Raw genomic sequence first — 22,662 nt, 5'->3', positions numbered from 1 at the left:
CCCGGGGACCCCACGCAGGAAGCTGCCCGCTGCCCAGACCACCAAGGCTCAGGCCAGCTGAGCTGCAGCCAGGGCCGAGTCCGCGCCAGAGTTCCGAAGGGGTGGGACTTTTCCCAGGATGTGGGCGTGGCCATAGCCGCGTGTGGGGCGGGGCCTGATTGTGGACCGCCCTTGGGGCGTGGCCAGCGCTCAGGGGGCGTGGTTCTCATCTGCAGCTGTCACGATGACGTCCATCCAGATGCGCATGGCTTCTGGGCTCGGGGCCACCATGCAGAAAAGGCGTTCGTAGGTTTTGACGCAGAAGGTCAGGCGGGGACTGGGGCTCTGCAAGAAGTAGACAGGGGTTTGGGGTGTCAGGCACTGCTCCTCCACTTCCACCCCGCTTCCCTGGCCTGGTTTCGAACCCCTCCCATGCTACTTGCTGGTTGGGTAGCTTGGGCATGTTACTTGTGATTCCTGGTCCGAGTTGTTTTCCATTTGCCTTGCTAGGGGGTCCTCACACCAAAGCTCCAGACTCACCCCTGTAATCCTTAGCTATTCAGGAGCCCAAGCTCTAAAGAGCAAGGCTCGAGGCCAGCCTGGGCAGCAAAGTCTGTCAGACTCTTTAACGCCAGTTAACCCAGCAAAAAGCTGGAAATGGAGCTGTAGCCTTAATAGATAAAAAAATAAATAAAACAATTAAAAATATTTTTTAAAAGCTGCCAGACAGTGCCCAGGAAGCCCCATAATGGCACTAAATAAATAATAAAGAGTGCTACCTACCCAGGGCTGGGAGTTTGGCCTAGTGGTAGAGTGCTTGCCTAGCATGCACAAAGACCCAGGTTCAATTCCTCGGTACCACATGCATAGAAAAAACCTGGGAGTGGTTCTGAGGCTCAAGTGGTAGAGCTGTAGCCTTGAGAAAGCCAAGGACAGTGCTCAGGCCCTGAGCTCAAGCCCAGGACTGGCAAAAATAAATAAATAAATTAATTAATTAAAAATTTTAAAAATAGTTGGGGCCTGGAGTTTGGCCTAGTGGTAGAGTGCTTGCCTAGTATGTACGAAGGTCTGGATTCGATTCCTTGGTACTACTTACACAGAAAAAAGCCAGAGTGGTGCTGAGGCCCAGGTGGTAGAGCTCTAGCCTTGAGAAAGTCCAAGGACAGTGCTCAGGCCCTGAGCTCAAGCCCAGGACTGGCAAAAAAAAAAAAAAAAAAAAAAAGAGTATACTACCTACCTCATCAATTAAGAGGATTACATAAATTGACAGGAGAAAACATTTACGCAGAATGCCATTGTTACACCAGGAACCAGAGGAATTTAAGAAGGACCAATCATAAGTCCTTTCTTTGCCTAACCTTATTTTCTTACACTACAGACATTTAAATTCCACTTTTTTCTTTTTTAACCAGTCCTGGAGCTTGAATTCAGCAACTGAGCACTGACCTTGGACACTTTTTGCCCAAGGCTAGGGCTCTGTCACCTGAGCCACACCCCATGCCACTTCTGCCTTTTTCTGTATATGTGGTAGTGAGGAATCAAACCCAGGGCTTTGTGCATGCAGGACGTGCACTCTACCACTAGGCTATGCCCCCAGCCCTAAATTCTGCTTCTTGATCTGATCACAGGTGGCTCACACCTATGATCCTAGCTACTCAGGAGGCTTAGATCTGAGGATCACAGTTCAAAGCCAGCCCAGGCAGGAAAGGCCATGAGACTCATCTCCAATTAACCACCAGAAAACCACAGGAAGAACAAAACAAAAACAAACAACAACAACAACAACAAAAAACCCAAACCCAAACCTCAAGGACATCACCCAGGTCCTGAGTTCAAGCCCTAGAACTGACAAAAATAAAAAATAAAAAGTAAAAATAAATTAACTGAGCCACCTACTGGCCAACCCCACCTTGTAGGTTACTTCTGTGTCTTTAAGTTTTAGCCCAGAATGTGTCAAAGTATGTCCATTTCACAGATAAGAAAACTAAGGCTGACAAATCACATAGCTGGATTCCAAGTGAAGTTTTAGAAAGGCTTTGCGGTTGTTCTGCTCAGAGCAACCCAAGGATTCCATCAGATTCCAACACTGAAAGTTCTACCACTGCACTTTCCAGAGGGGAGGGACCCGAAGGCCTGGCTGGGTGGTACAAGCCTGTAATCCCAGCTGCTCTGGAGACTGGAGGAGCCAGAGATGGACCTGGGAATACTCTACCTTGAAGGCACAGCGTAAATGGTCGTAGTAGACTTCTTCAATGGCCTGGAAGTAGATGACGCCTTTGAGCTTCGTCTCCTCCTTGTCTGATGCAGGAGAAACAGAAGTGGTAGCGGTGAGAATGGGTGGAGGGAGTTAGGGGGTAGCTGTCCCACTGCAATGGGGGAGAGGGTCTGAAGTCCCATGTCTGGAGGGTGAATCAGAGGAGGTGGGTGCAGGTGCGGAAACTGAACAGACAGGGGTGGTCTTGGGGGGAGCAGTGGGGGGCTCCTGGAGGAAGGGCAGGAAGGTGGCAGGCGCCTTCTGGAGTTTGGACTGGGATGGGGGTGAGTGTGGCCCTGGCGTCCGGAGCCTCGAGGACTGAAGCCCAGGTCCCTGCGGGTGCCTGGACCCCGAGGCCCACACGGGCTTACCTGCGTAGTAGGCCAGGCGGCGAGCCTGGCGGTCGAAGCAGAACCATCGCTTCCTCCAGGTCTTGATGCGACCCCCCATCTTCACCAGAGGCCCCCGGCAGCAGCCCCCGGATACCCTCACGTGGGGGCAGCTTTCAGGGTTGTGACCCCAGCGTTCCAGGTGCTGCCGGAGGTCCAGGACACGAGGCCCAGGTGGGCGCGGTGGGGGCGTGGGTGGGGCCTGGAGAGAGCAGAGAAGGGGTAGATTGGGCAGCCAGGAAGTGGGGCTCCTAAAGCTCGGAGCCGTGGTCGACAGGCCACGATGCCTACATTTTTACCAGTTGAGATTGCCTTTGGGGAACTTCTTGGCCAGTTGGCCTTAAACTGTGATCCTTCCAGTTTTCAGCCTCCTGAGAACCGGAGGGGTGTGTCTGGCTTCCCTGTAGAGGCTGGGTGGGGTAGATGGGGGTGGGCGGGCTTGAACTCACACAACCTGGGTGCTGTTCCAGAGCCTTTTTGCTCAAGACTGCTACTTGACCACTTGAGCCACAGCTCCAGTTCTGACTTTTTGCCTGTTAATTGGAGATAAGAGTCTCCTGGACTTTCCTGTCCAGGTTGGCTTTGAACCGAGATCCTTAGCTCTCAGCTTCCTGAATGGCTAGGATTGCAGGTGGAAGCCCCTCAGTGCCTGGCTCCCTGGAGAGCTGTAAATAATGCAGAGTCTCAGGCAGAGCACAAAGCCAGCAGGGGAGAAATGACCGGAGACAATGCCCACAGCAGAGAGCTTCTGAATAGATGATGTCACAGCATGGCAGAATGCCTCAAAGAGCACTTTTATTTTTAATAAGGATGCCCTCTGGGGCCCTGCTTCCCCGCCCCTCATCAGCGCCCACCCAGACACACTGTGTTTATTTCATATCACTTTCCTGCCCAGGCTGCAGTCTGGCTTGAGGCAAGATCCTCTGATCTCAGCCTCCTGAGTAGCTAGGACCACGGGCGCGAGCCACCAGCACCCGGCTTAAGGCTCCGTTTTTAAGAGCCCCAGAATATATTTGTACAGAGGAGGGGAAACAGAGGCACCAAGAAGTGGCAGCTGGGCTGTAGCTCGGCACAATGCTTGTGCAGAGAACACAGGAGGCTGTGCAAGGGACCCACAGCACACACAAACAAAACAAATGTATCCAGATGCACTTCCAGGGCTCACAAGACAGGGGGAGCAAAGGCCATGGACACACTGGGCAAGGAGAGGGCAGAGGAGACTGACCATGATGGCAGGAACTGTGGGGCCTGAGGATCCCTCGGCGCCTCTTCTTGTCCCTTCCTGTGGGTTGGGGTGCAGGGACAGTGAGCATGCCAACCAGAGACAAATGGACGGAATGGGTGGGATGAGGGAGGAGGGTCTGAGGGAGGAGGCTGGGCCTCAGATCTCTGGGTGTAAAAGGGGAGTCTCCTGTGTGCAGGAGGGGCCTGGGGTCTCACCCTGGCCTTGAGCAGCCGCTCTCTCTCTGCCATAGCCTGTTGCAGTAACCGTTCCATGTGGGCAATGTCTGGGTGCAGGGCTCCATAGCTGGATGGAGGGGGCAGACAGGGGCAGAGGGGGATGGTCACCATGCCCCCACCGCCTCCTCCTCCTCCTCCTCCTCCTCCTCCGCCCAATCCTCTCCCTGGGATCTCACCTGTTCCCGGGGCCACAGTTCAGCAGCTGATAGAGTGGGTTTCTTCCCGAGGCTCCCACTGCTGGGCCAAGGGCTGAGGCCTCGAGGGGCCCTAAGGAAGTGGGGGTGGCATTAGAAGGCTGGGAGCCCCTTGCCCCAGCCCCTGAACTTCTCTCTACACACCCCCACCCCTGCCCTAGCTCCTGAACTCTCTGCAGACCCCCTGCCTGTACCTCCTCCTTCTGCCTCAGTAGAAGCACCTGGAAGCAGGAGGGGCGAGGGGAGGGTCCTCACCTGTGCAGTGGACAGACAGCGGTCGGGAAGACCCCTTCTGTGTCATCCGCTCTCCTCTTTTCCGGGGCAGGCTTCCAGTCCTCTGGAGGCCAATGGAGCCCTGGAAACACAGAAGGCCTGCTGAGACTTTCATCAGAAATGTCCCCTAAAAACTGATGCCTTAGCTGGGCCCAGTGGCTCACGCCTGTCATCCTAGCTACACAGGAGGCTGAGATCTGAGAATCAGAGTTCAAAGCCAGTTTAGGGAGGAAAGTCCAGGATATTCTTATCTCCAATTAATCACAAAAAGCCAGAAGTGTCGATATGACTCAAAGTGGGAGAGCATTAGCCTTGAGCAAGAGAGCTCAAGGACAGCACCCAAGCCCTGAGTTCAAGCCTTAGGACAGGCAAAAAAAAAGAAAGAAAGAAACCAATACCAAACTCGTTCAGCCAGGTGCTGGTGGCTCACGCCTGTATTCCCAGCTACTCAGGAAGTTGAGATCTGAGTGCATAGAACTTCAAGTAAAGTGCCAGCCTTGAGTGAGAAAGGGATAGCAGCATCAAGGTTCTGAGTTCAAGCCCCAATACCAGCACATGCAAAAAATAATAATAATAATGAGAACCTTAGCCCCAACCCCAGCTGCCATGAGACTCCCAATTTTAAAAAGGAAAGTTTGGAAAGGTGGACATATAAGGAAAGTCAGTACTGGTGTCAACATCTGTAACACTAAATACTTGGGAAGCTAACATTGAGACGATGGAGATTCAGGACCAAGCCTTGGCAAAACCATCCATTAGAATCCGTCTTGGTTTTTTGTTGTTGTTGTTGTTTTTTGCCAGTCCTGGGGCTTGAATTCAGGGCCTGTCCTTTGGCTTTCTCAAGGCTAGAGCTCTACCACTTGAGCCACAGCACCACTTCCAGCTTTTTCTACTGAGGAATCGAACCTGGGTCTTCATGCATGCTAGGCAAGCACTCTACTACTAGGCTAAACTCCTGGCTCTAGAGTCCATCTTAGTGAGGAGCCAGGAATATGGCCTAGTGGTAGAGTGCTTGTCTAACATACACAAAGCCCTGAGTTCATTTCCTCAGTACCATGTACACAGCAAAAGCCGAATGTAATGCTGTGGCCCATGTGGCAGAGGGCCAGCCTAGTGCAAAAGTGCTCAAACACAGTACCCGAGTCCTGAGTTCAAGCCCCAGGTCAGGCAAAAAAAAAAAGAAGGAAAAGAAAAGAAAAGAATCCATCTTAAGGAAAGGGTTGGGATGGGAATGTGTTGATGACATTTCAGCTATGACAAGAGATCTAAAACAGGAGGATTGCAGTTCAGGTACATGCCCGGGCAAGAAGCAAAACTCTATCTCAAAACTAGCCAGTGCGGGCTGCATGCCGGTGGCTCCCGCCTGTAATCCCAGTGACTCAGGAGACTGAGATCTGAGGATCGAGATTGGAAGTCGGCCCAGGAAGGAAAGTCCCGAGACCTTTCTCCAATAAATCAACAGGAGAAATCCAGCAGAGTCCCGGGCCCTGGGGCTGTGCTCTCAACAACCCACCACCCCACTGACCAGAGAGGCTCATGGGAAAAGCTAGCAGCAGCTGGGCACCTGTAGGGAGCTATGGACGGAGAAGAGGCAGGAAGAGGCAGGGGTGGGGGCAGCAGCAGGGTCCTGCAGCACCAGCAGCTGGCGATCGGTCTTCTGGGTGAACAGGAGCTAGAGAGAGGTAAAGGGGAGACAGGGCATCAGGGGGGCACCAGCAGTGTCTGGATGCTGGGGTCCCCCTGCTTCCATTGGCACCCCAGATCTAAGATAAAAAAAACCAAGCTTGGTTGCAAGGAAGCTGCCAAGTGGATCCTACGGTCCAGCCTCGACGCAAGAAGCAGGTGTGAGCGAAAGATGCCAGACTCCCGGGTCTGAGGGAGGAGGTGGGGTCTGGGTTTCTGGGTCTGAGGGAGAAGGCTGGCAAAACAGAGTACCTTGGTGAGGGCTCGGCTGGACTCTGAGAAGTCGCTTCCAGGCGTCTCCTGCAGGCTGCTGAGCTCGAACAGTCGACTCCGCTCCTAGAAGCCCCGTGGCCCACCACGCGTCAGTGAGCAAGCCCCCCCCCACTCCCCTGTGGCTTTTCCTGAAGCCAGGAAACATCTGGGAGAGGGGAGGGGGGTCTGGGGGAAACCCACAGAGCGGGAGGAGTGAGCGCAGGTGTCGGGAAACGCACCTGGGTCAGAGCCTGGAGGGCCTCCTCCTTCTTCCTGCTCAGCCCGCGGCTCTCAGTGGCCATCTGCTCCCCCAGCGATCGGAGCTGCTCCTCTAAGACCTGAATGCGGCGCTACAGGACCCCAGTCCCGGTTACCCACAGCTCCCCCCGCCCACCCTCCCATGGCCTCACTCCACCCCAGAAACAGAACTGGATGGGGAGGGGCGGGGTACTGCGTGTCACCTTTTTTCTTTTGTGTCCAAAGAGATCTGAAACAGGCTAGGGAATGGAAGGGATACTACAGAGGCAGAGATCCAGGAAGGCAGAGACTCATGGAGAAGAAAGAGAGAAGACAGAGAGGAAAGAGAGCAAACTAATGCCAGGACAAAACCACAGAACAGTGACCAGGACAGATGTTCAAAGACAGAGCTGCAGAGAAAAGGCAGGGAAGACAAGATGAAAACAGACAGCAGCATTTTGGGGCATGCCTAGAATCCCTGCACTGGGAAGGCTGAGTCAGGAGGATGGAGAGTTTGAGGCCAGTCTGGGCTATATAGATGGACCCTGTCAAGAATGAGAGGAAGCAAGCCAGGAGTTTAGCCTAGTGGTAGAGTGCCTGTCTAGCATGCACAAAGACCCGGGTTCAATTCCTCATACATAGAAAAAAGCCAGAAGTAGTGCTGTGGCTCAAATGGTAGAGCTTTAGCCTTGAGAAATCCCAAGGACAGTGCTCAGGCCCTGAACTCAAGCCCAAGACTGACAAAAAAAAAAAAAAAGAAAAGAAAAGAAAGGGAGGAAGGAAGGAAAGAGAAAGGTAAACAAAAAAGAAAAGCCAAGTGCCATTAGCTCATGCTATAATCCCAGCTACTCAGGAGGCTGAGATCTGAGGATCATAGTTTGAAATCAGTCCAGGCAGAAAAGTCCATGAGACAAGAGTTTCCAGTGAACCTGTCAAAAGCCAGAAGTGAAGCTGTGGTTCAAGTGGTAGTGTACCAGCCTTGAGGAAAACAAAAAAAAAGCAAAAGCAAGAGGCCCAGAGTTCAAGCCTCAGTACCAGCACATCACACGCACATGCATACCCAAAGAAAAACCCAGGGCTTGCCTAGCGGGCTGCTGGTGAGATTCCATGCGTAAATGCTCACTGCCGGCCAAGGGCTACAGGTACAGTCAAAGACAGGGCGGGACGGAGCCCAGGGCTCACCCTGTGTTGCACCACGCTGGCCTGGAGCTCCTGGACCCTGGGGTCTGGCACCGGGGCCCCAGGGCCGACTCGGTCCTCCTCCTCCTGCCTGCTCTCCTGTTCCAGCTGTTGGAACTCCAGGTCCTCATAGGCCCGCTGGGCCACATCTAGCTGCTCACGCATCTGTGGTGGACAGAGAGGCCTGAGCCTGGACACTGGAGCCCAGGGGAGGAGTGCGCTGGGCCAGGGCTGCTGCTCAAGGCGGGAGGAGGCTGGGGCCTGGACTTCTGGGACACAGGGTCTCCCGGAGGTCCCAGAGGGCCCTCACCTCTTGCACCTCTTGCAGAAAGCGCTCGCGCTGGTCCTCGGGCTGGGAATCGAGCTGCCTCTCAGCAGCCTGGAGTCTCTGGCGTAGCTGCTCCACGCGCTCCCGCTCCTGGCGCAGGCGCCTCTGCTCCTGCAAGAATCACGCTGTGTGTGTGTGTGTGTGTGTGTGTGTGTGTGTGTGTGTGTGTGTGCACCTCAGTCTGTGCTCAGGGCGGAAATCTGGTCACCCGGCCACCAGGCCCCAGCTCACACTCCCGCCTGCAGAATGGCACCAAGAGGACCCAGGGATGCTAAGGAGCCACACAACTGTCCTAGGGAAGGCACCCGGTGAAGAGCTTCTGCCCACAGACCCAGGGGTCCAGGCCCAGCCTCCTCCCTCAGACCCAGCCTGGTTCTCTCTCATTCACCATATCCAGACTTGTCCTCAGCCACTCTCTTGTCTACATGTCCTTTTGCTGTCCCTCTAGTTACCACACCAGAGTCCAGACCCTGCCCTGTCTCCCTGTTTGTGTCCTCTCCTCCCATGGCCCACTGATCCCCTTCCCTGGCCTCTGGGCCTCTCCTGCCTGGCCTCTCAGCATTCCTCTTCTCATCTTCCCTCCTCAGCCTTGCCTCCGAGACCACTGTCATTGCCTGAAGGACTCGGAAGGAGCTAGTGTCCCCCAAACCAAAGGTCCACCCCAAGCCTGGAAGTCCTCCCACAGATGCTTATGGCCCCACAAAACCAAACCCGACACCCACCCTGTCCATTCCAGTTCCTCTTCCTCCCTTCCCGGCCAGCCCAGCTTTCCTCCCAAACTTCTTGTACTTTTCAACCTCTGTGCACTTGTTTCATTCTGTTCCCTCTGCCCCAAATGCCCTTCCAGCTCCATGTATCTCCCCGGGAAGAAATATTCCCTGATTCTCAGGCTCCTTACGAGCCTCTCACATCAGGGGGTCTCAGATTCCTGCAGCAGGAGTTACCCCTTCATCCAGGTTTCCCCCAGAGCTGTGTTACACCGCTCTGGCAGTCCTAGATTAAAACCACCATTGGTCCCCAATATTTGTTCAGAAAGTACAAAGCATGCAGGGTTGGGTGGTATACAATTGTAATCCCACAAAAGGATCTCAACTTGGATGCCAGCCTGGAACTGACAGAGCAAGGCCATGTCAGAAAAATTTACAAATAAATAAAGAGGGCAGCAGCAGAGTATGAGGGCTTACACTCTGTCATCCTGGCTACTCAGAGGCTGAGAGCTAAGGATCGTGGTTCAGAGGCAGCCAGGCCAGGAAAGTCCTTAACATACTCTTAGCTCCAATGACCCACCAGAAAATCGGAAGTGGAACTATGGCTTAAAGTGGTAGAATGCTAGGTTGGAGCAAAAGAGCTCAGGGATCGTGTCCAGGCCCTGAGTTCAAGTCCCAGGACCAACAAAATAAAAAACAAGACAAAGAGACAACAACAGCAAAAGGACAACAAGAAAACACCAACAGCATTTGAACGATGGAGCCTTTCTTTGTAGTCTGCTTTGAGGGAGTGGCAGAGCCCTGGGCACTAACTACTGAAGGTCACACCACCTTCAGCCACAGGCTGCCTGTGGCATGGGACCAACCACATCCTGCCTAGGAACAAAAGGACTTGTTTTTCTGAACAGCAGGGGGCAGCTGGAACCCTGAGGGGAAAAATGGCAAGAGCTCAAGAGCTCAACCCCAGATGACACAGTGGGCCTTCCCAGTGCTGGTTCCAACAAGTTGCTCTGTGTGTGCGTGCGCGTGTGTGTGTGTGTGTGTGTGTGTGTGTGTGAGAGAGAGAGAGAGACAGAGACAGAGACAGAGACAGAGACAGAGACAGAGACACAGAGAGAAACTGAGGGCTTGAACTGGGGGCTTGAACTCAGGGTTTGGGCACAATTCCTGGGCTTCTTTTGCTCAAGACTAGTGCTCTACCCTTTAGCCACAGCACCAATTCTAGCCTTTTCTGTGTATGTGGTGCCGAGGAATCAAACCAGGGCTTCGTACATGCTAGGCAAGCACTCTACCACTAAGCCATGCTCCTGCCCCCCCCCCAATATTTTAAAGGTAGGAGAGTACGGGACACTGGGGCCATATGACTGTTTAAAAAACTTTTATGCTATATTGAAAATAAACTACACATGGGGCTGGGAGTTTGGCCTAGTGGTAGAGTGATTGCCTAGCATGCATGAAAACCCGGGTTCAATTCCTTGGTACCACATACATAGAAAAAAAGCAAGCTGGAGGTGGTGCTAGGGCTCCTAAGTGGTAGAGCTCTAGTCTTGAGAAAGCCCAAAGACAGTGCTCAGGCCCTGAGTTCATGCAGCAGGATTAGCAAAATGAAAGAAAGGAGAAAGAAAGAAGGAAGGAAGGAAGGAAGGAGGGAAGGAAGGAAGGAAGGAAAGAAACAAAGAAACAAAGAAAGAAGAGAGGAAAGAAAGAGAAAATGAACTACACAACTCGTAGATGGGGATGATGGGGAGAAACTGGGAGAGGAGAGAAGGGGTGACATTGTGCAAAAAGAAATGTACTCTGGGGCCGGGAGTTTGGCCTAGTGGTTAAGGTGCTTGCCTAGCATGCATGAGGACCCGGGTTCGATTCCTCGCTACCACATACATAGAAAAAAGCCGGAAGTGGTGCTGAGGCTCAAGTGGTAGAGCTCTAGCCTTGAGAAAGTCCAAGGACAGTGCTCAGGCCCTGAGTTCAAGCCCAGGACTGGAAAAAAAAAAAAAAAAGAAATGTACTCTCGACCTGACTTACGTAACTGCCACTTCTCTGTGCATCACCTTTATAATAATAATAATAAAACTTTGTTTTTTTAAAAAAACAAGCTTTTGAAGCTTTGAACTGTTTCTGAATATGACATTTAAAGAGCAAAGAGCCAGAAGACATGGAAGGGGCCTTCGGTGAGTCGGGATCCCCCAAATCACACTCAGGCAGAGAGGAGACCGAGGAGAGAGGAAGAAAACAGTGGAGGAGTCGACGGTGAAACCAACCTGATCGCGCAGCTCCTGGCGGCCCCTCGCCGAGTCCAGCGGCCGGTCTAGCAGCTCCCGCAGCTGCTCCTCCTCCCGCCGGACCGCCACGCGCTCCCCGGCCAGCTCACCCCGAAGCAGGGCCACCTCCACCTCCATCTGCGCGGAGAGGGCGAGGCCTGGGCTCCGGGCTTCCGCGGGGTGCAGAGGCCCGGAGGATGCTCCCCGCCCCCCCCCGCCCCCGAGCTGCCCCCCAGGCCTCACCTCGATCCGCAGCTCCTTCCTCTGGCGCTGCAGCTCCTTGACTCGCTGCTCCATCAGCGCCACGCGGGTCAGCGCCTCCAGCTGCTGCGCCCGCAGCCGCCGCGCCGCGCCCCGCACCCCGTCCGCGGAGGAGATGCGCACGGGGGGCGTGGCCGGGGCCGGAGCCGCGGCCTCGAGCTGGAGCCGGAGGGGCGTGGTCACCAGGGAAGCCACGCCCCTCCCCGAAGCCCCTCCCCCGAGCGGTCTCCACACAAGTCCCGCCCCGCCTCCCCCCGCCAGGGGGTCCCGTTTCCTCCAGAGCACAGGCTCTCTAAGGATGGAGGGCGGGGCCGGCGAGGGTGATCGTCCGATCACCTTTGGGGGTCAAGGGGGCTCCCAGCTCCCACCCCAAGGGGTACAAAGCACGGTTATAGAGGTACTGGCTTTCCTTGTCCAGGTGGCTTTCCCTGGTTCTTTCCTCCCGGGAGTCGCTCGCTGACTCAGTCTACCTGTCTGAATCGCTCAGTCTCTCTTCTCTGGAAGTTGCTGCGTCCTTTCTTTCTGGAATTTCCTCGGTTACTAACCCCACTTCTGTGTCTCCTCGGTGTCTCGTTGGGATCTTGGTCTGTCCTTCTCTGGATCTGTCTGGTGTCTGTCTGTCTGTGTCCCTGGCTCCAGGTCTATCTCCGCTTATCTCCACATTTCTGCTTTCTACCTGTCTGTCTGCCCGTCTGCCTATCTGTCCGTCCCTGTTTGCCTCCCGTCCGGCTCTTTCTGTCTCCCGGGGCCTCCCCTGCTACACCTCGGCCTCTCGGCCCACCTCGGCGTCCCCACCCCTCACCTCCTCCCGGCAGCTCTCAGTGCTGCTGCCTTCCTCGACTTCTTCCTCTTCCTCAGCCTGCTGCTTTGCTCCCGGGCCGCTCGGGAGCTCCGCTGGGACCCCGGGAGCCTCTTGCACTTGGGGCTCCTCGGAAAGTCCCTGGGGTTGAGCAGCTTCTTGGGGAAAGACTTCGGCGTTGCATTCCAGAACGGGTGGCGAAGTCGGGGTCCCCTCGTCGGGGCTGCCGGGCGTCCCCATGGCCGCTTTGGATTCCAGCGGGGCGGGCGTGGCCATGCTGTGTGCGGGGCGGGGCCTGCGCGCTCGGGGCGGGGCCTGAGTGGGGTGGGCGTGGCCGACGAGTTCAAAGGGTGGCGCAGAGCATGCCGAGGGCGGGTCCCGACGCCTCGGGGGCGGGACCGGGGCTGGGACGAAGTCTGATTGCTCCTGGGGAGACACGCCCCTAGGGGCGGGGCGGGAATTCGAGTCCAAGATGCGGGCGGGGGGGGTTCTAGTGCTCCCCCTAATTGGCCTCCCTCCTACCCAGGTGCCTCGAGCCCCCCCAGCGGCCCCCCTCAATTCCCTACACGACCTTTGTGGCTCCGGGACTCCCCGCCCCCGTCTCCCCGGAGCTCGCAGTCTTTCTCCGGATCCCACGGGATTGGGGGAGAGCAGCACCCCGAGATCCAGGAGTCGCGGCTCCCAGTCTCCACCTTTTTGGACAAGCCCAGACACATTGACCCTCTCAGGACAGAGATCCCCGAATTCCAGCCCTGCCCTCCGCGCTCCCGCCCGGCAACCGCGGCCCTCCTCACCGGCTCAGGCTTCGGCGCGCTCCGCTCTGCGCCCGGGCACCCCCGCTTCTGCTTCAGGACAGGTGGCTGGGGTGAGGCGGGGAGAGGGCGGGAGAGGGCGGAGAGAGGCCGTCCGTCCCCCTCCCCGCAGCCCGGAAGTGGAGGGGGGAACAGGTCCAACAGCTCTCCAGGGAGAAGAGTCACTGGCTTGCCCCGCCTGCCGGCCATGGCATCCAGCCATTCCAGCCCCACAAACCCCACTCTCTGAGAACCCAACATGGTGCCCTCCCACTCGGACTCCAGAGCCCCCCACCCCCGTCCTGCCCCCAGGTGGGCTAGGTGTCTTGGTCATTTCTATATTGCAGTTTCTCTAATACTCAGATCTTGGGACTTCTCAAAGATAGGAATGGAGATGGGGGGCCTCTCCCCTTTAATGAGCCCTTGAGAAGGGCCCCAACCGGTTTAGGGAGCTGGGCCAGGGGGTAGGGGTGACTTGAGCTGTGTCAATGACCCGCCCAGGGACAAGGAAATGTGCCCTCCATACTTTACCACAGGGTGGAGGGCAGGGGTTAAAGGTCTCAACCAGACCCCTTCCTGTCTGGGAAAAACAGGAAAATAAGCAGCACGTGAAATGGGATTACTAGGGGCCAAGAGCTGTAGCAAAATGCTGTGCACACCTTAATTTAGTTTCATAAACCAATCCAAGAAGAGCTGTCATTTGTTTTGTTTTGTTTACACCATAATGGGGCCTGTCTTTTCACATCAAGCCTGGCATTCCATCACTTGAACCATAGCTCCAACTTCTGGCTTTTGGCTGGTTTACTGGAGAAAAGTCTTATGGATTTTTCTGCCTGGGCTGGCTTTGAACTGAGCATCAAAGATCTCAGCCTCCTGCATAGCTGGGATTATAGGTGAGCCCTACCTGGGGAAGGCCACCCATCTTCATTTTTATCCTTGGGAAACTGAAGCTGAAGGAAATAAATCCTGATCTACAAATACCAGCTTTGTTCTCTGTGAGTCAATGTAGGAACGTGGAACCAGTAAGTAAACAGTCACACACCAGCCAGGAAGTGCCCTCGAGATCATTCTAGATGATAGTAACAAAAATAGTCCTGGTAGGGAGTCTGCCCTGAGGGCAGGGTGCCAGGCACTCACCGGTGTTATGGGGCTTATCAGATCCCGCAGTCACCCTGTTATTACCACTTCCACTTTACAAATGGGGAAACTGAGGACTGGAGCAGGAAGAGTCCCTTACCCTGGAGTTCTGAGAGAAGGGAGTGGTTCAAATGCACCTGACCTTGTTGAGTTAGGATCTCCACCTTGTCCTGCTGGCACCCAAGGCCTCTCCAAAGGGCCTGAAGTGACCTCAAGCCTTCAGCCTCCTCCCCAAAACCAACTTGTGCTCCCCAGGAAACAGAAGTCACATTGATGATAAAATAATCTGTTTTTTATTTAAGAAGTTTGAGGGGCTAGCGTCATAGGGGTGGGAGAAAAGAGAAGGTACCATGAGAGCCCCTCTCTTCACCCCACCAAGTGCATCTTTAAGCAAAGTGGAAGCACCCGACACAGAGTCAGGAAAGCGGGGTCTAGACCCCACAGCGCAGGTTGGCTGGGACAGCAAAATCTAGAAGAAACCACAAACAACTCTAAAGGATCCCAGCCACCTCCTCCCTCTAACCCAGGCTCCAGACCCAAGCCCTCCTCTCAGATCAGGGGTTCAGATCTGAGTCCTTCTCCCTCAGATCAGGAGTCTAGGCCCCAGCCTTCCTCCCTCAGATCCTCCAGGCCTCCACCCTCAGACCCAGGGTCCTGGCTCCCTGGGGAGCTCACCTATCTGCTTAGGCTTAGGCAGGTTCAGGTTGTTCATGACCTTGACGAACTCCTCACAGCTGAGAGTGAGCCTGGGGTTCAGAGTCCGCTCTTCTTCCACAGTGGAAACTGTGAGCCCTAGTGGCCAAGGGAAGGAAAGGAAAGTGGCTGGCTCCAGTGCCTTAGGCAGCTCAGAATATCATTTCCCAGGAGGCCATGGGGTGCCTCTCTAGCCAGGAGACTCCTTCCCTTCGTGTTATGCATTATGGGAAATGTAGTTTCCCAACATTCCCTGAGCTTTCTACATAGGGAAGTGCAGGGAGACCCCAAGCCCTGCAGAATGCTAGTTGTGGAGTTCCTACCTCCATACACAGCCCACACTCAAACCCTGAATCTTTTTGGTCTATGGAATTCTTGGACTTGTAGTCTCCATTCCCTGCAGAATGTCAGCTGTAGAATTCCTATCTTCATGCAAACCCCTCTCCAAACCCTCAATCTTTGGGGCTCAAGGAATTCTGGGATTTGTAGTTTTTGTGCCCTATGAGAATTACAGGAGTCACTTAGCACTTCTCTCTATGCACCTCCTCCAGGAAGCAAGCCCTTACCACGGTAATCGTGAGCCGGGTAGACGAGACAGTTTCCTGGAAGTGTGAAGATCTTTTCATGGACGGAGTGGTACAAAGTTTTAGCGCAGCCTAGGGAAGGAAAGTTCAGTGGTCAGTGGACTTCTCTTGGGAAAAGGATGGCAGGGCAGAGTCACAGCTATGTTTTCTCCCTGTCTCCTGTCAATAATAGCTGTTTGTCTGGGCAGAGATGGACAGGGAAGCGCATTCTAGGGGGTGAAACCGCATATGTGAAGAATGGAGGAACAGGGAAGTATCCATCAGTATAATTCAGGATGAAGCAAGGTGGAATGAGACCCCAGAGAAGCGAAGGTTTGTTCTGTCACCCTTGGCCGCATGCCTGCAATCCCAACACTCAGGAGTCTGAGTCAGAAAGGAATTTGCCGGGTACGGTGGCTCACGCCTGTAACCCTAGCTACTCAGGAGGCTGAGATCTGAGGATTGTGGTTCAAAGCCAGCTCAGGTGAGATTCTATTCTCCAATTAACCACTAGAAAGTGGGGAAGTAGTGCTGTGGTTCCAGGAATAGGGTGGTAGCCTTGAGCTGAAGAGCTCAGGGACAGTGCCCAGTCCAAGTTCAAGCCACATGACCCACCAAAAAAAAAAAAGCTATGTGAGGGCTGAGAGTTTGGCCTAGTGGTGGAGTGCTTGCCTAGCATGCACAAAGACCCAGTGGGGGAGGTATTTGTGTGTGTATGATAGGTAGGTAGATAGATAGATAGATATTTAATCAAATCTGACCACCCGCCAGCAGCCAAACTCCTGGATGTAACTGTCTCCAAACACCAGCAGCTGAAGTTGAATCTAAAATCCACACATTGATTCTCGTAGCTGACACTGGAACCCCAGCCACACCTATCACCATGTGAGGAAAGAAGCCAGTCACCTTGCTGGAAGTCTGTCCGCCCACACCCTCGGATCAGCAGGGCATCTCCAGTGAAGGCCATGCTGTGGTCATTCAGGACAAAGGTGATGCAGCCTGCGGTGTGGCCAGGGCTGGCTCGGGCCTCCAGGGCCTGGCAGGAATGGAGCACACAGAGACAGTCACTGACTCGTTGCAGGCAGCAGGACTCAGAAGCAAGGCACTTGGGCTTCACATCTGTGAAATCTGGACTATCGGATCTACAACTAATCAAAGCTAGGTGCCTGTGCCTCACACCTGTAATGGTAGCTTCTCAGGAGGCTGAGATCTAAGGATCAAGGTTCAAAGCCAGCCCAGCACTAAAGGACTTGAGACTCTTATCTCTAATTAACCTCTAGAAAACGGGAAGTGGGACTGGGCTCAAGGATAGGGTTGTAGCCTTGAGCCAAAGAGCTCAGGGACAGTACCTAGACCGAGTTCAAGCCCCATGACCCACAAAAAAGAAAAAAAAAAAGAAAAAAGCTAGCCTAAGCAGAAAAGTCCAGGATACTCTTATCTCTTATCTCCAGTGAACCAGTAAAAAAACAGAAGTGGAGCTGTGGCACAAATGATAGAGTGCCAGCCTTGAGGCAAAAACTTAAAGAGACCAGTGGACAGCAATCCCCAAAAGAGAAAAACAAATTAGAAAAGAAGAGAAATTGTGTTAAAACATCAGCAGCTAGTGGAATCCAGGAAACAATTTGGAGGTGACAGTATTCCATTGTTATTTCAGTTGACTATAGATTTGGAAATATTCCAAATAAGACATTGTGGGAGAAAAGGGCTTGGGAGGGGAAGGGCAGGGCAGAGAGGCGGGGTCACCTGACCTGACACCCTTAACCCACTGTTCCTGAAACTCTGTCAACTGATGGATGGCCAGGGCTGCAGAAAATTCCAGCTGGGCTCTACCACTCTCTCCCTGCAATCTCCACCCATCTCTTTCTTTCAGTGACAGCTGTCCTTTTCTTTTCCCTGCTGCTTCCTGAGAAACTGAAACTATACCCAGCAGGCTCAACAACTGAACAAAAAAAAAGGAATCATGGGGCCAGGAGTTTGGCCTAGTGGTAGAGTCCTTGCCTAGCAAGCACAAAGACCGGGGCTCAATTCCTAGGTACCATCTACATGGAAAAGCTAGAAGTGGTGCTGTGGCTCAAGTGGTAGCCTTGAGCCGAAGGGCTCAGGGACAGCACCCAGGCCCAGAGTTCAAGACACATGACCCACCAAAAAAAAAAAAAAAAAAAAAAGGGATCTGAGACCAGTCAGTACAAACCTCCTGCCTGGCCTGGAAGTTCCCAGTTCTCAGACTGCACCGCCGCCTGGTGGCTAAAAAGTGCACAGCAGCAATTTGGTTTGGTGGCAGTGTTTCTAGTCACAAATACTTCGTGTAACCCTAACTACTCAGGAGGATGAGATCTGAGGATTCAAGCCAGTCCATGCCAGAAAAATCCCTGAGATTCTTATCTTCAATGGGTAGAGCGCCAGTATTAAGCACAAAAGCTCAAGCCCCAAGTTTCATGCCCCAAGACTGGCACAGAGAGAAAGAGAGAGACAGAGACAGAGACAAGAGACTGAAAACACTTCCCAGAAAAAGTCAGCCGCAAAAGAACACTTGTATTTTTCCGTTTCTGTGGAAAATCCATACAAGTTGAAAGTAGATTAAAAGTTACTGAAAGTTCTGAGCACAGTGGCTCCCACCTATAATCCTAGCTACTCAGGAGGCTGAGATATGAGGATCACAATTCAAAACCAGCCTGGGCATGAAAGTTCATGAGATTCTCATTTCCAATTAACCACCAGAAAATCAGAAGTGGTGCTGTAGCTCAAAATGGCAGAGCACTAGTCTTGAGTTGAAGAGCTCAGGGACAGTGCCTAGGCCCAGAGTTCAAGCCCCATGACTGACAACAACAAAATGTTGCCTAATGAAAGGCCAGGCATGGTGGCACATATCTGTAATTCCAGCACTCTGAAGCCTGAGGAAGGAAAGAAGTTGATAAATTCAAGGCTAGATAGGGGCTACATTAGAAAGTCCTCCCTCAAATAAATAAATGTTGCCTAAGGCTGAGAGGGGTAGTTAAGGAATAGGGGGGGAAGGTTTCTTTATGGAGTAACAAAAAATGAAAACATTCTAATATTAATTGAATGTTGTAATGAATGTATTCTTCTGTAAGGTATGTGGATTCTGAATAAAGCTAGTAAAGAAAAAATAAATACTAAAACTAAACATAGTTTCTGGTGATTTTGGTTTTTGCCAGTCCTGGAGCTTGAACTCAGGACTTGAGCACTGTCCTTGGGCTTTCTCAAGGCCAGAGCTCTACCACTTGAGCCACAGCATCATTTCTGGCTTTTTCTGTGTATGTGGTACCAAGGAATCAAACCCAGGTCTTCATGAATGCTAGGCAAGCACTCTATCCTAAGCCACACTCCCTCTCTCACCTCTCTCTCTCTCTCTCTTGCCATTTTAGGCAGGCACTCTGCCACTGAGCTACACCCCCCAGCCCTTGATTTATTTATTTGTTTATTTATTTATTTTACTATTTTTGAGACAGGGTCTCGGTGTACTTAGGCCTTGATCTGCCTATCTTAGGCTTCCCACTGTCGCTGGGATGACAGGTATATACCACCAGGCCCAGTTTCTTTATGTTGAGGTGGAGACTTGTGACCTTTTCTTTCTTGGGCTGGACTGGAAGTACGATCCTCCCAATCTCATTCTCTCACCAGAGTGGATGACAGGTCTGAGCCACTCTGCCTAGCTCTACTGATTGCAAAAGGGTCACTTATAGATATGCCCTGGCTAGACTTGAACCCCCATCCTGCTGCTCTCAGCCTCCCAATTAGCTAGTATTATAGGCAGGAGCTACCATCACCTGACAACCTCGATTCATTTCTAATCCTGTTTAGGGTATTCTCAATTCAGGAAATGTTTACTAGCATCTCTATGTGTGTCATACATAAATGTACAGTGCGTGTTTTGGCCTTTTTCTAAGCAAAGCCTTTAGATATGGCTAAACCCTCAGCCCAACACAGCCCTTACGTCCCAGAAATGCTTTGGTCTAAACAAACTGTTCTCATTTAGCAAAACCCTCAGCCCAGAGGCCACTCACCCTGTCACATGACATGCTGTCCTCTACATGAGCCAAACTCTCCATCTGTGGTAACCTTTGCTTGAGGGGCACTATTGCTAAGGCAGATTCTGTGCCACCTGAGCAGTGCCCAGTCCTTTCTTTTTTTTTCTATATGTATGTGGTACCGAGGAATTGAACCCAGATCTTCGTGCATGCTAGGCAAGCATTCTACCACTAGGCCAAACTCCCTGCCCCAATGCCCAGTCCTTTCTTTGGCAATTCTAATCACCTGTTCCCCTGGCTCTCAGCACACACATCTCAACCCCCTTCATATTGCACCTGGTTCCAAATACTAGCCACAAACCTGCTGAATAAGGCAGTGACAAGGAAAGAGAAGACAGACCTTTCAATGGTGAGGTACTGGGGCTGAGCTAGGGTGAGGCCGGTAACATTTAAGGAAGCACAGGCTTTTGAGTGCTGACCCTGAATAACTGCCACACTGTGAATGGGTGCCACCTTAAAGGTTTTCCAGGACTCACCCAGGTCCAGATCTGGGGACTAGGCCAAAGATGCTGACAGGGCTGGGTGTCCCGCTAAGCCCTGGCCTAGGAATGCACAATTCACTTTTATGGAGATGCTAGGCCAGAGGGATTACCCTCAAAGCTATAGGGAAGTCAGGACTTGTTGACTCAAGGGTTAGGCCAGAGCCACGCCTGCCAAGAGCCTCCTGTTCCAGTGCCCCACCTGGGTTCCCGATGCCCTTCTCCCAGAGATGTGAGGTCAGGGGTCACAGCTCAGGCCCCAGTACCCTCTCCTTTTAGGTTCAAAGAGTCCAGGCCACCCACCACCCACCCAGCCTTCCACTCACAAAGCGCCCAAAGCGGATGGAGTCGCCATCATCAATGTGCAAATCAGCCTTGGCTCCGCTGAGGCGGGAGATGACCGACTGGCAGCCAGGGAGCAGAGACCTGAGAGCCCCGGAGCCGGTGATGTGGTCAGCATGGCAATGGGTATTCACTGTGAGGCGGGAGGGCAGGCTCAGAGGCATGGAGGGTGGAGTCTGCCCAGCCCTCCTCCTGCAGACCCTGGGGTCCAGGCTGCAGCCCTCCTCCTCCCTCTACCCAGGGGTCCAGGCTGCAGCCCTCCTCCTCCCGCAGACCCAGGGGTCCAGGCTGCAGCCCTCCTCCTCCCTCAGACCCTGGGGTCCAGGCTTCAGCCCTCCTCCTCCCTCAGACCCAGGGGTCCAGGCTGCAGCCCTCCTCCTCCCGCAGACCCTGGGGTCCAGGCTGCAGCCCTCCTCCTCCCTCAGACCCTGGGGTCCAGGCTGCAGCCCTCCTCCTCCCTCAGACCCTGGGGTCCAGGCTGCAGCCCTCCTCCTCCCTCAGACCCTGGGGTCCAGGCTGCAGCCCTCCTCCTCCCGCAGACCCTGGGGTCCAGGCTGCAGCCCTCCTCCTCCCTCCACCCAGGGGTCCAGGCTGCAGCCCTCCTCCTCCCTCCACCCAGGGGTCCAGGCTGCAGCCCTCCTCCTCCCTCCACCCAGGGGTCCAGGCTGCAGCCCTCCTCCTCCCTCAGACCCTGGGGTCCAGGCTGCAGCCCTCCTCCTCCCTCAGACCCTGGGGTCCAGGCTGCAGCCCTCCTCCTCCCTCAGACCCTGGGGTCCAGGCTGCAGCCCTCCTCCTCCCTCAGACCCTGGGGTCCAGGCTGCAGCCCTCCTCCTCCCGCAGACCCTGGGATCCAGGCTGCAGCCCTCCTCCTCCCTCAGACCCTGGGGTCCAGGCTGCAGCCCTCCTCCTCCCTCAGACCCTGGGGTCCAGGCTGCAGCCCTCCTCCTCCCTCCACCCAGGGGTCCAGGCTGCAGCCCTCCTCCTCCCTCCACCCAGGGGTCCAGGCTGCAGCCCTCCTCCTCCCTCCACCCAGGGGTCCAGGCTGCAGCCCTCCTCCTCCCTCCACCCAGGGGTCCAGGCTGCAGCCCTCCTCCTCCCGCAGACCCCGGGGTTGGGCCACCCCCCCACCCGCCGCAGGGGTGCAGACCCCAGGCTTCCTCCCCAGTCCGGGGCCCAGGCGCGGCTCCCACGGCCCCACCCCCGGCCGGCGGGCCGGCAGCTGACCGGCATACAGCAGCCGCAGCCCCAGGTCCTTCACCAGCTGCGCGTCGCGGCCGGCCGTCTCCAGCACCGGGTCGATGAGCACCGCCTCGCGGGCCTCGCGGTCCCCCAGCAGGTAGGTGTAGGTGCAGCTCTCGGGCTCAAACATCTGGGGTTGGGGAGGGGGGGCAGGGCCTGACTCGCACCCCTCTTTTTAACAGATCCAGAGTTTGGTCTCCACCGCTCCCCAGGGTCCCCCAGATCGCTTCCCCTTTAAAGGACCCCGAAATCCAGGCCCGAGCCCCAACCCCCGACCCGGAACATCCGGGCGTTGGACCCCCCGCCAGGGTCGTCCTCCCCCCCCCACCAAGGACTCCGGGGTTCCGCTCTTCCCGCCGCCCCGCTTTCCGGCCAGGCACCCGCCGTCACCCCGTACCTGCCGCAGGAGGACCGGGGCTCCGACCCCGCAGCCCTGGCTCAGCTGCCTCCGGACCGCCCTGAGGGCCGCGCTCGCCATCGCGCCCACACGACCGGACTGCGCCCCGGGCGGGAGCTGAGCCGAGCGCGCGCCGGCGGGGCGGGGCCTGCGCCTGAGGGGCGGGGCCTGCGCCAGCGGGGCGGGGCCCGGGGGCGGGGCGGGGCCCGAGGGAGGGGCGGGGCCCGAGGGAGGGGCGGGGCCCGAGGGAGGGGCGGGGCTTGGCTTAAAGGGGCCGCACGCTCCCGGGCAGCAGAAAGAGCGACTTGCCAAGGCAGTGCTGTCACAAGTCAGGAGACACAGACAAAACACAGGGCCCTGAGCAACACAAGGAGCCACTGGTGTAGAAAGAGAGACAGCCAGCATCAGACGGCAAGACACTCACCCTGGGGGGAGAGAAAGAGAGAGAAGAGACAGAGATTGATTTTTCTGTTGGTCGTGGGGCTTGAACTCGGGGCCTGGACACTGTCACCTGAACTTTTTGCTTCAGGCTCTACCACCTCGAGACCCAGTGTTCAGATCCCAGACTTCTGAGTAGTTAGGATTACAGGCATGAGCCACCAGCCCCTGGCCCTGGCCATATTTTAGGAAAATCAGGTGAGAAAGGATGCTTCATTTAAGGTCACTAGTTGACTGTGGGCTGTTGTGGATGTCGGGTTACAGAATAACCTAATCCAGG

General features: G+C 54.8%; 2 protein-coding genes across 2 annotated transcripts; both read right to left on the bottom strand.

Moving 5' to 3' along the window:
• Nucleotides 1–97: 97 nt before the first annotated feature.
• Nucleotides 98–13,114, bottom strand: Phldb3 (pleckstrin homology like domain family B member 3). The gene is made up of 17 exons (XM_090322889.1): nt 13,052–13,114; nt 12,829–12,949; nt 12,261–12,699; nt 11,441–11,617; nt 11,198–11,335; nt 8,212–8,340; nt 7,905–8,066; nt 6,725–6,835; nt 6,486–6,569; nt 6,115–6,222; nt 4,533–4,632; nt 4,260–4,350; nt 4,063–4,150; nt 3,848–3,904; nt 2,605–2,824; nt 2,192–2,277; nt 98–324 (listed from the first exon to the last, which is right to left on the bottom strand). The coding sequence occupies exons 3-17, from the start codon at nt 12,531–12,533 to the stop codon at nt 190–192; spliced, it is 1,959 nt and encodes a 652-aa protein (XP_090179015.1). The 5' UTR covers nt 12,534–12,699; nt 12,829–12,949; nt 13,052–13,114; the 3' UTR covers nt 98–189.
• A 1,345-nt stretch (nt 13,115–14,459) lies between these two features.
• Nucleotides 14,460–22,063, bottom strand: Ethe1 (ETHE1 persulfide dioxygenase). The gene is made up of 7 exons (XM_090322876.1): nt 21,945–22,063; nt 21,533–21,677; nt 20,293–20,441; nt 16,348–16,477; nt 15,445–15,534; nt 14,861–14,977; nt 14,460–14,654 (listed from the first exon to the last, which is right to left on the bottom strand). The coding sequence occupies exons 1-7, from the start codon at nt 22,023–22,025 to the stop codon at nt 14,617–14,619; spliced, it is 750 nt and encodes a 249-aa protein (XP_090179002.1). The 5' UTR covers nt 22,026–22,063; the 3' UTR covers nt 14,460–14,616.
• Between the last annotated feature and the right edge of the window lie 599 nt (nt 22,064–22,662).

This window comes from Megascapheus bottae, chromosome 31, assembly GCF_031878675.1.
Source record: "Megascapheus bottae isolate mThoBot1 chromosome 31, mThoBot2.hap1, whole genome shotgun sequence".
Lineage (NCBI taxonomy): Eukaryota > Metazoa > Chordata > Mammalia > Rodentia > Geomyidae > Megascapheus > Megascapheus bottae.
This window is presented reverse-complemented; position numbering and strand designations above follow the sequence as displayed.

Bases quoted from the DNA above. Each gene is read 5' to 3' on its own strand.
- Phldb3 (XM_090322889.1), bottom strand. From the start codon at position 12,533: ATGGCCACGCCCGCCCCGCTGGAATCCAAAGCGGCCATGGGGACGCCC. The intron at 8,341-11,197 runs GTTGGTTTCACC...TGATTCTTGCAG, and splicing joins GCCAGGAGCTGCGCGATCAG to GAGCAGAGGCGCCTGCGCCA. The intron at 3,905-4,062 runs GTGAGACCCCAG...CCCAACCCACAG, and splicing joins AGCGGCTGCTCAAGGCCAGG to GAAGGGACAAGAAGAGGCGC.
- Ethe1 (XM_090322876.1), bottom strand. From the start codon at position 22,025: ATGGCGAGCGCGGCCCTCAGGGCGGTCCGGAGGCAGCTGAGCCAGGGC. The intron at 21,678-21,944 runs GTACGGGGTGAC...CCCCAACCCCAG, and splicing joins CCCCGGTCCTCCTGCGGCAG to ATGTTTGAGCCCGAGAGCTG. The intron at 20,442-21,532 runs GTCAGCTGCCGG...CCCGCCTCACAG, and splicing joins GCTGCGGCTGCTGTATGCCG to TGAATACCCATTGCCATGCT.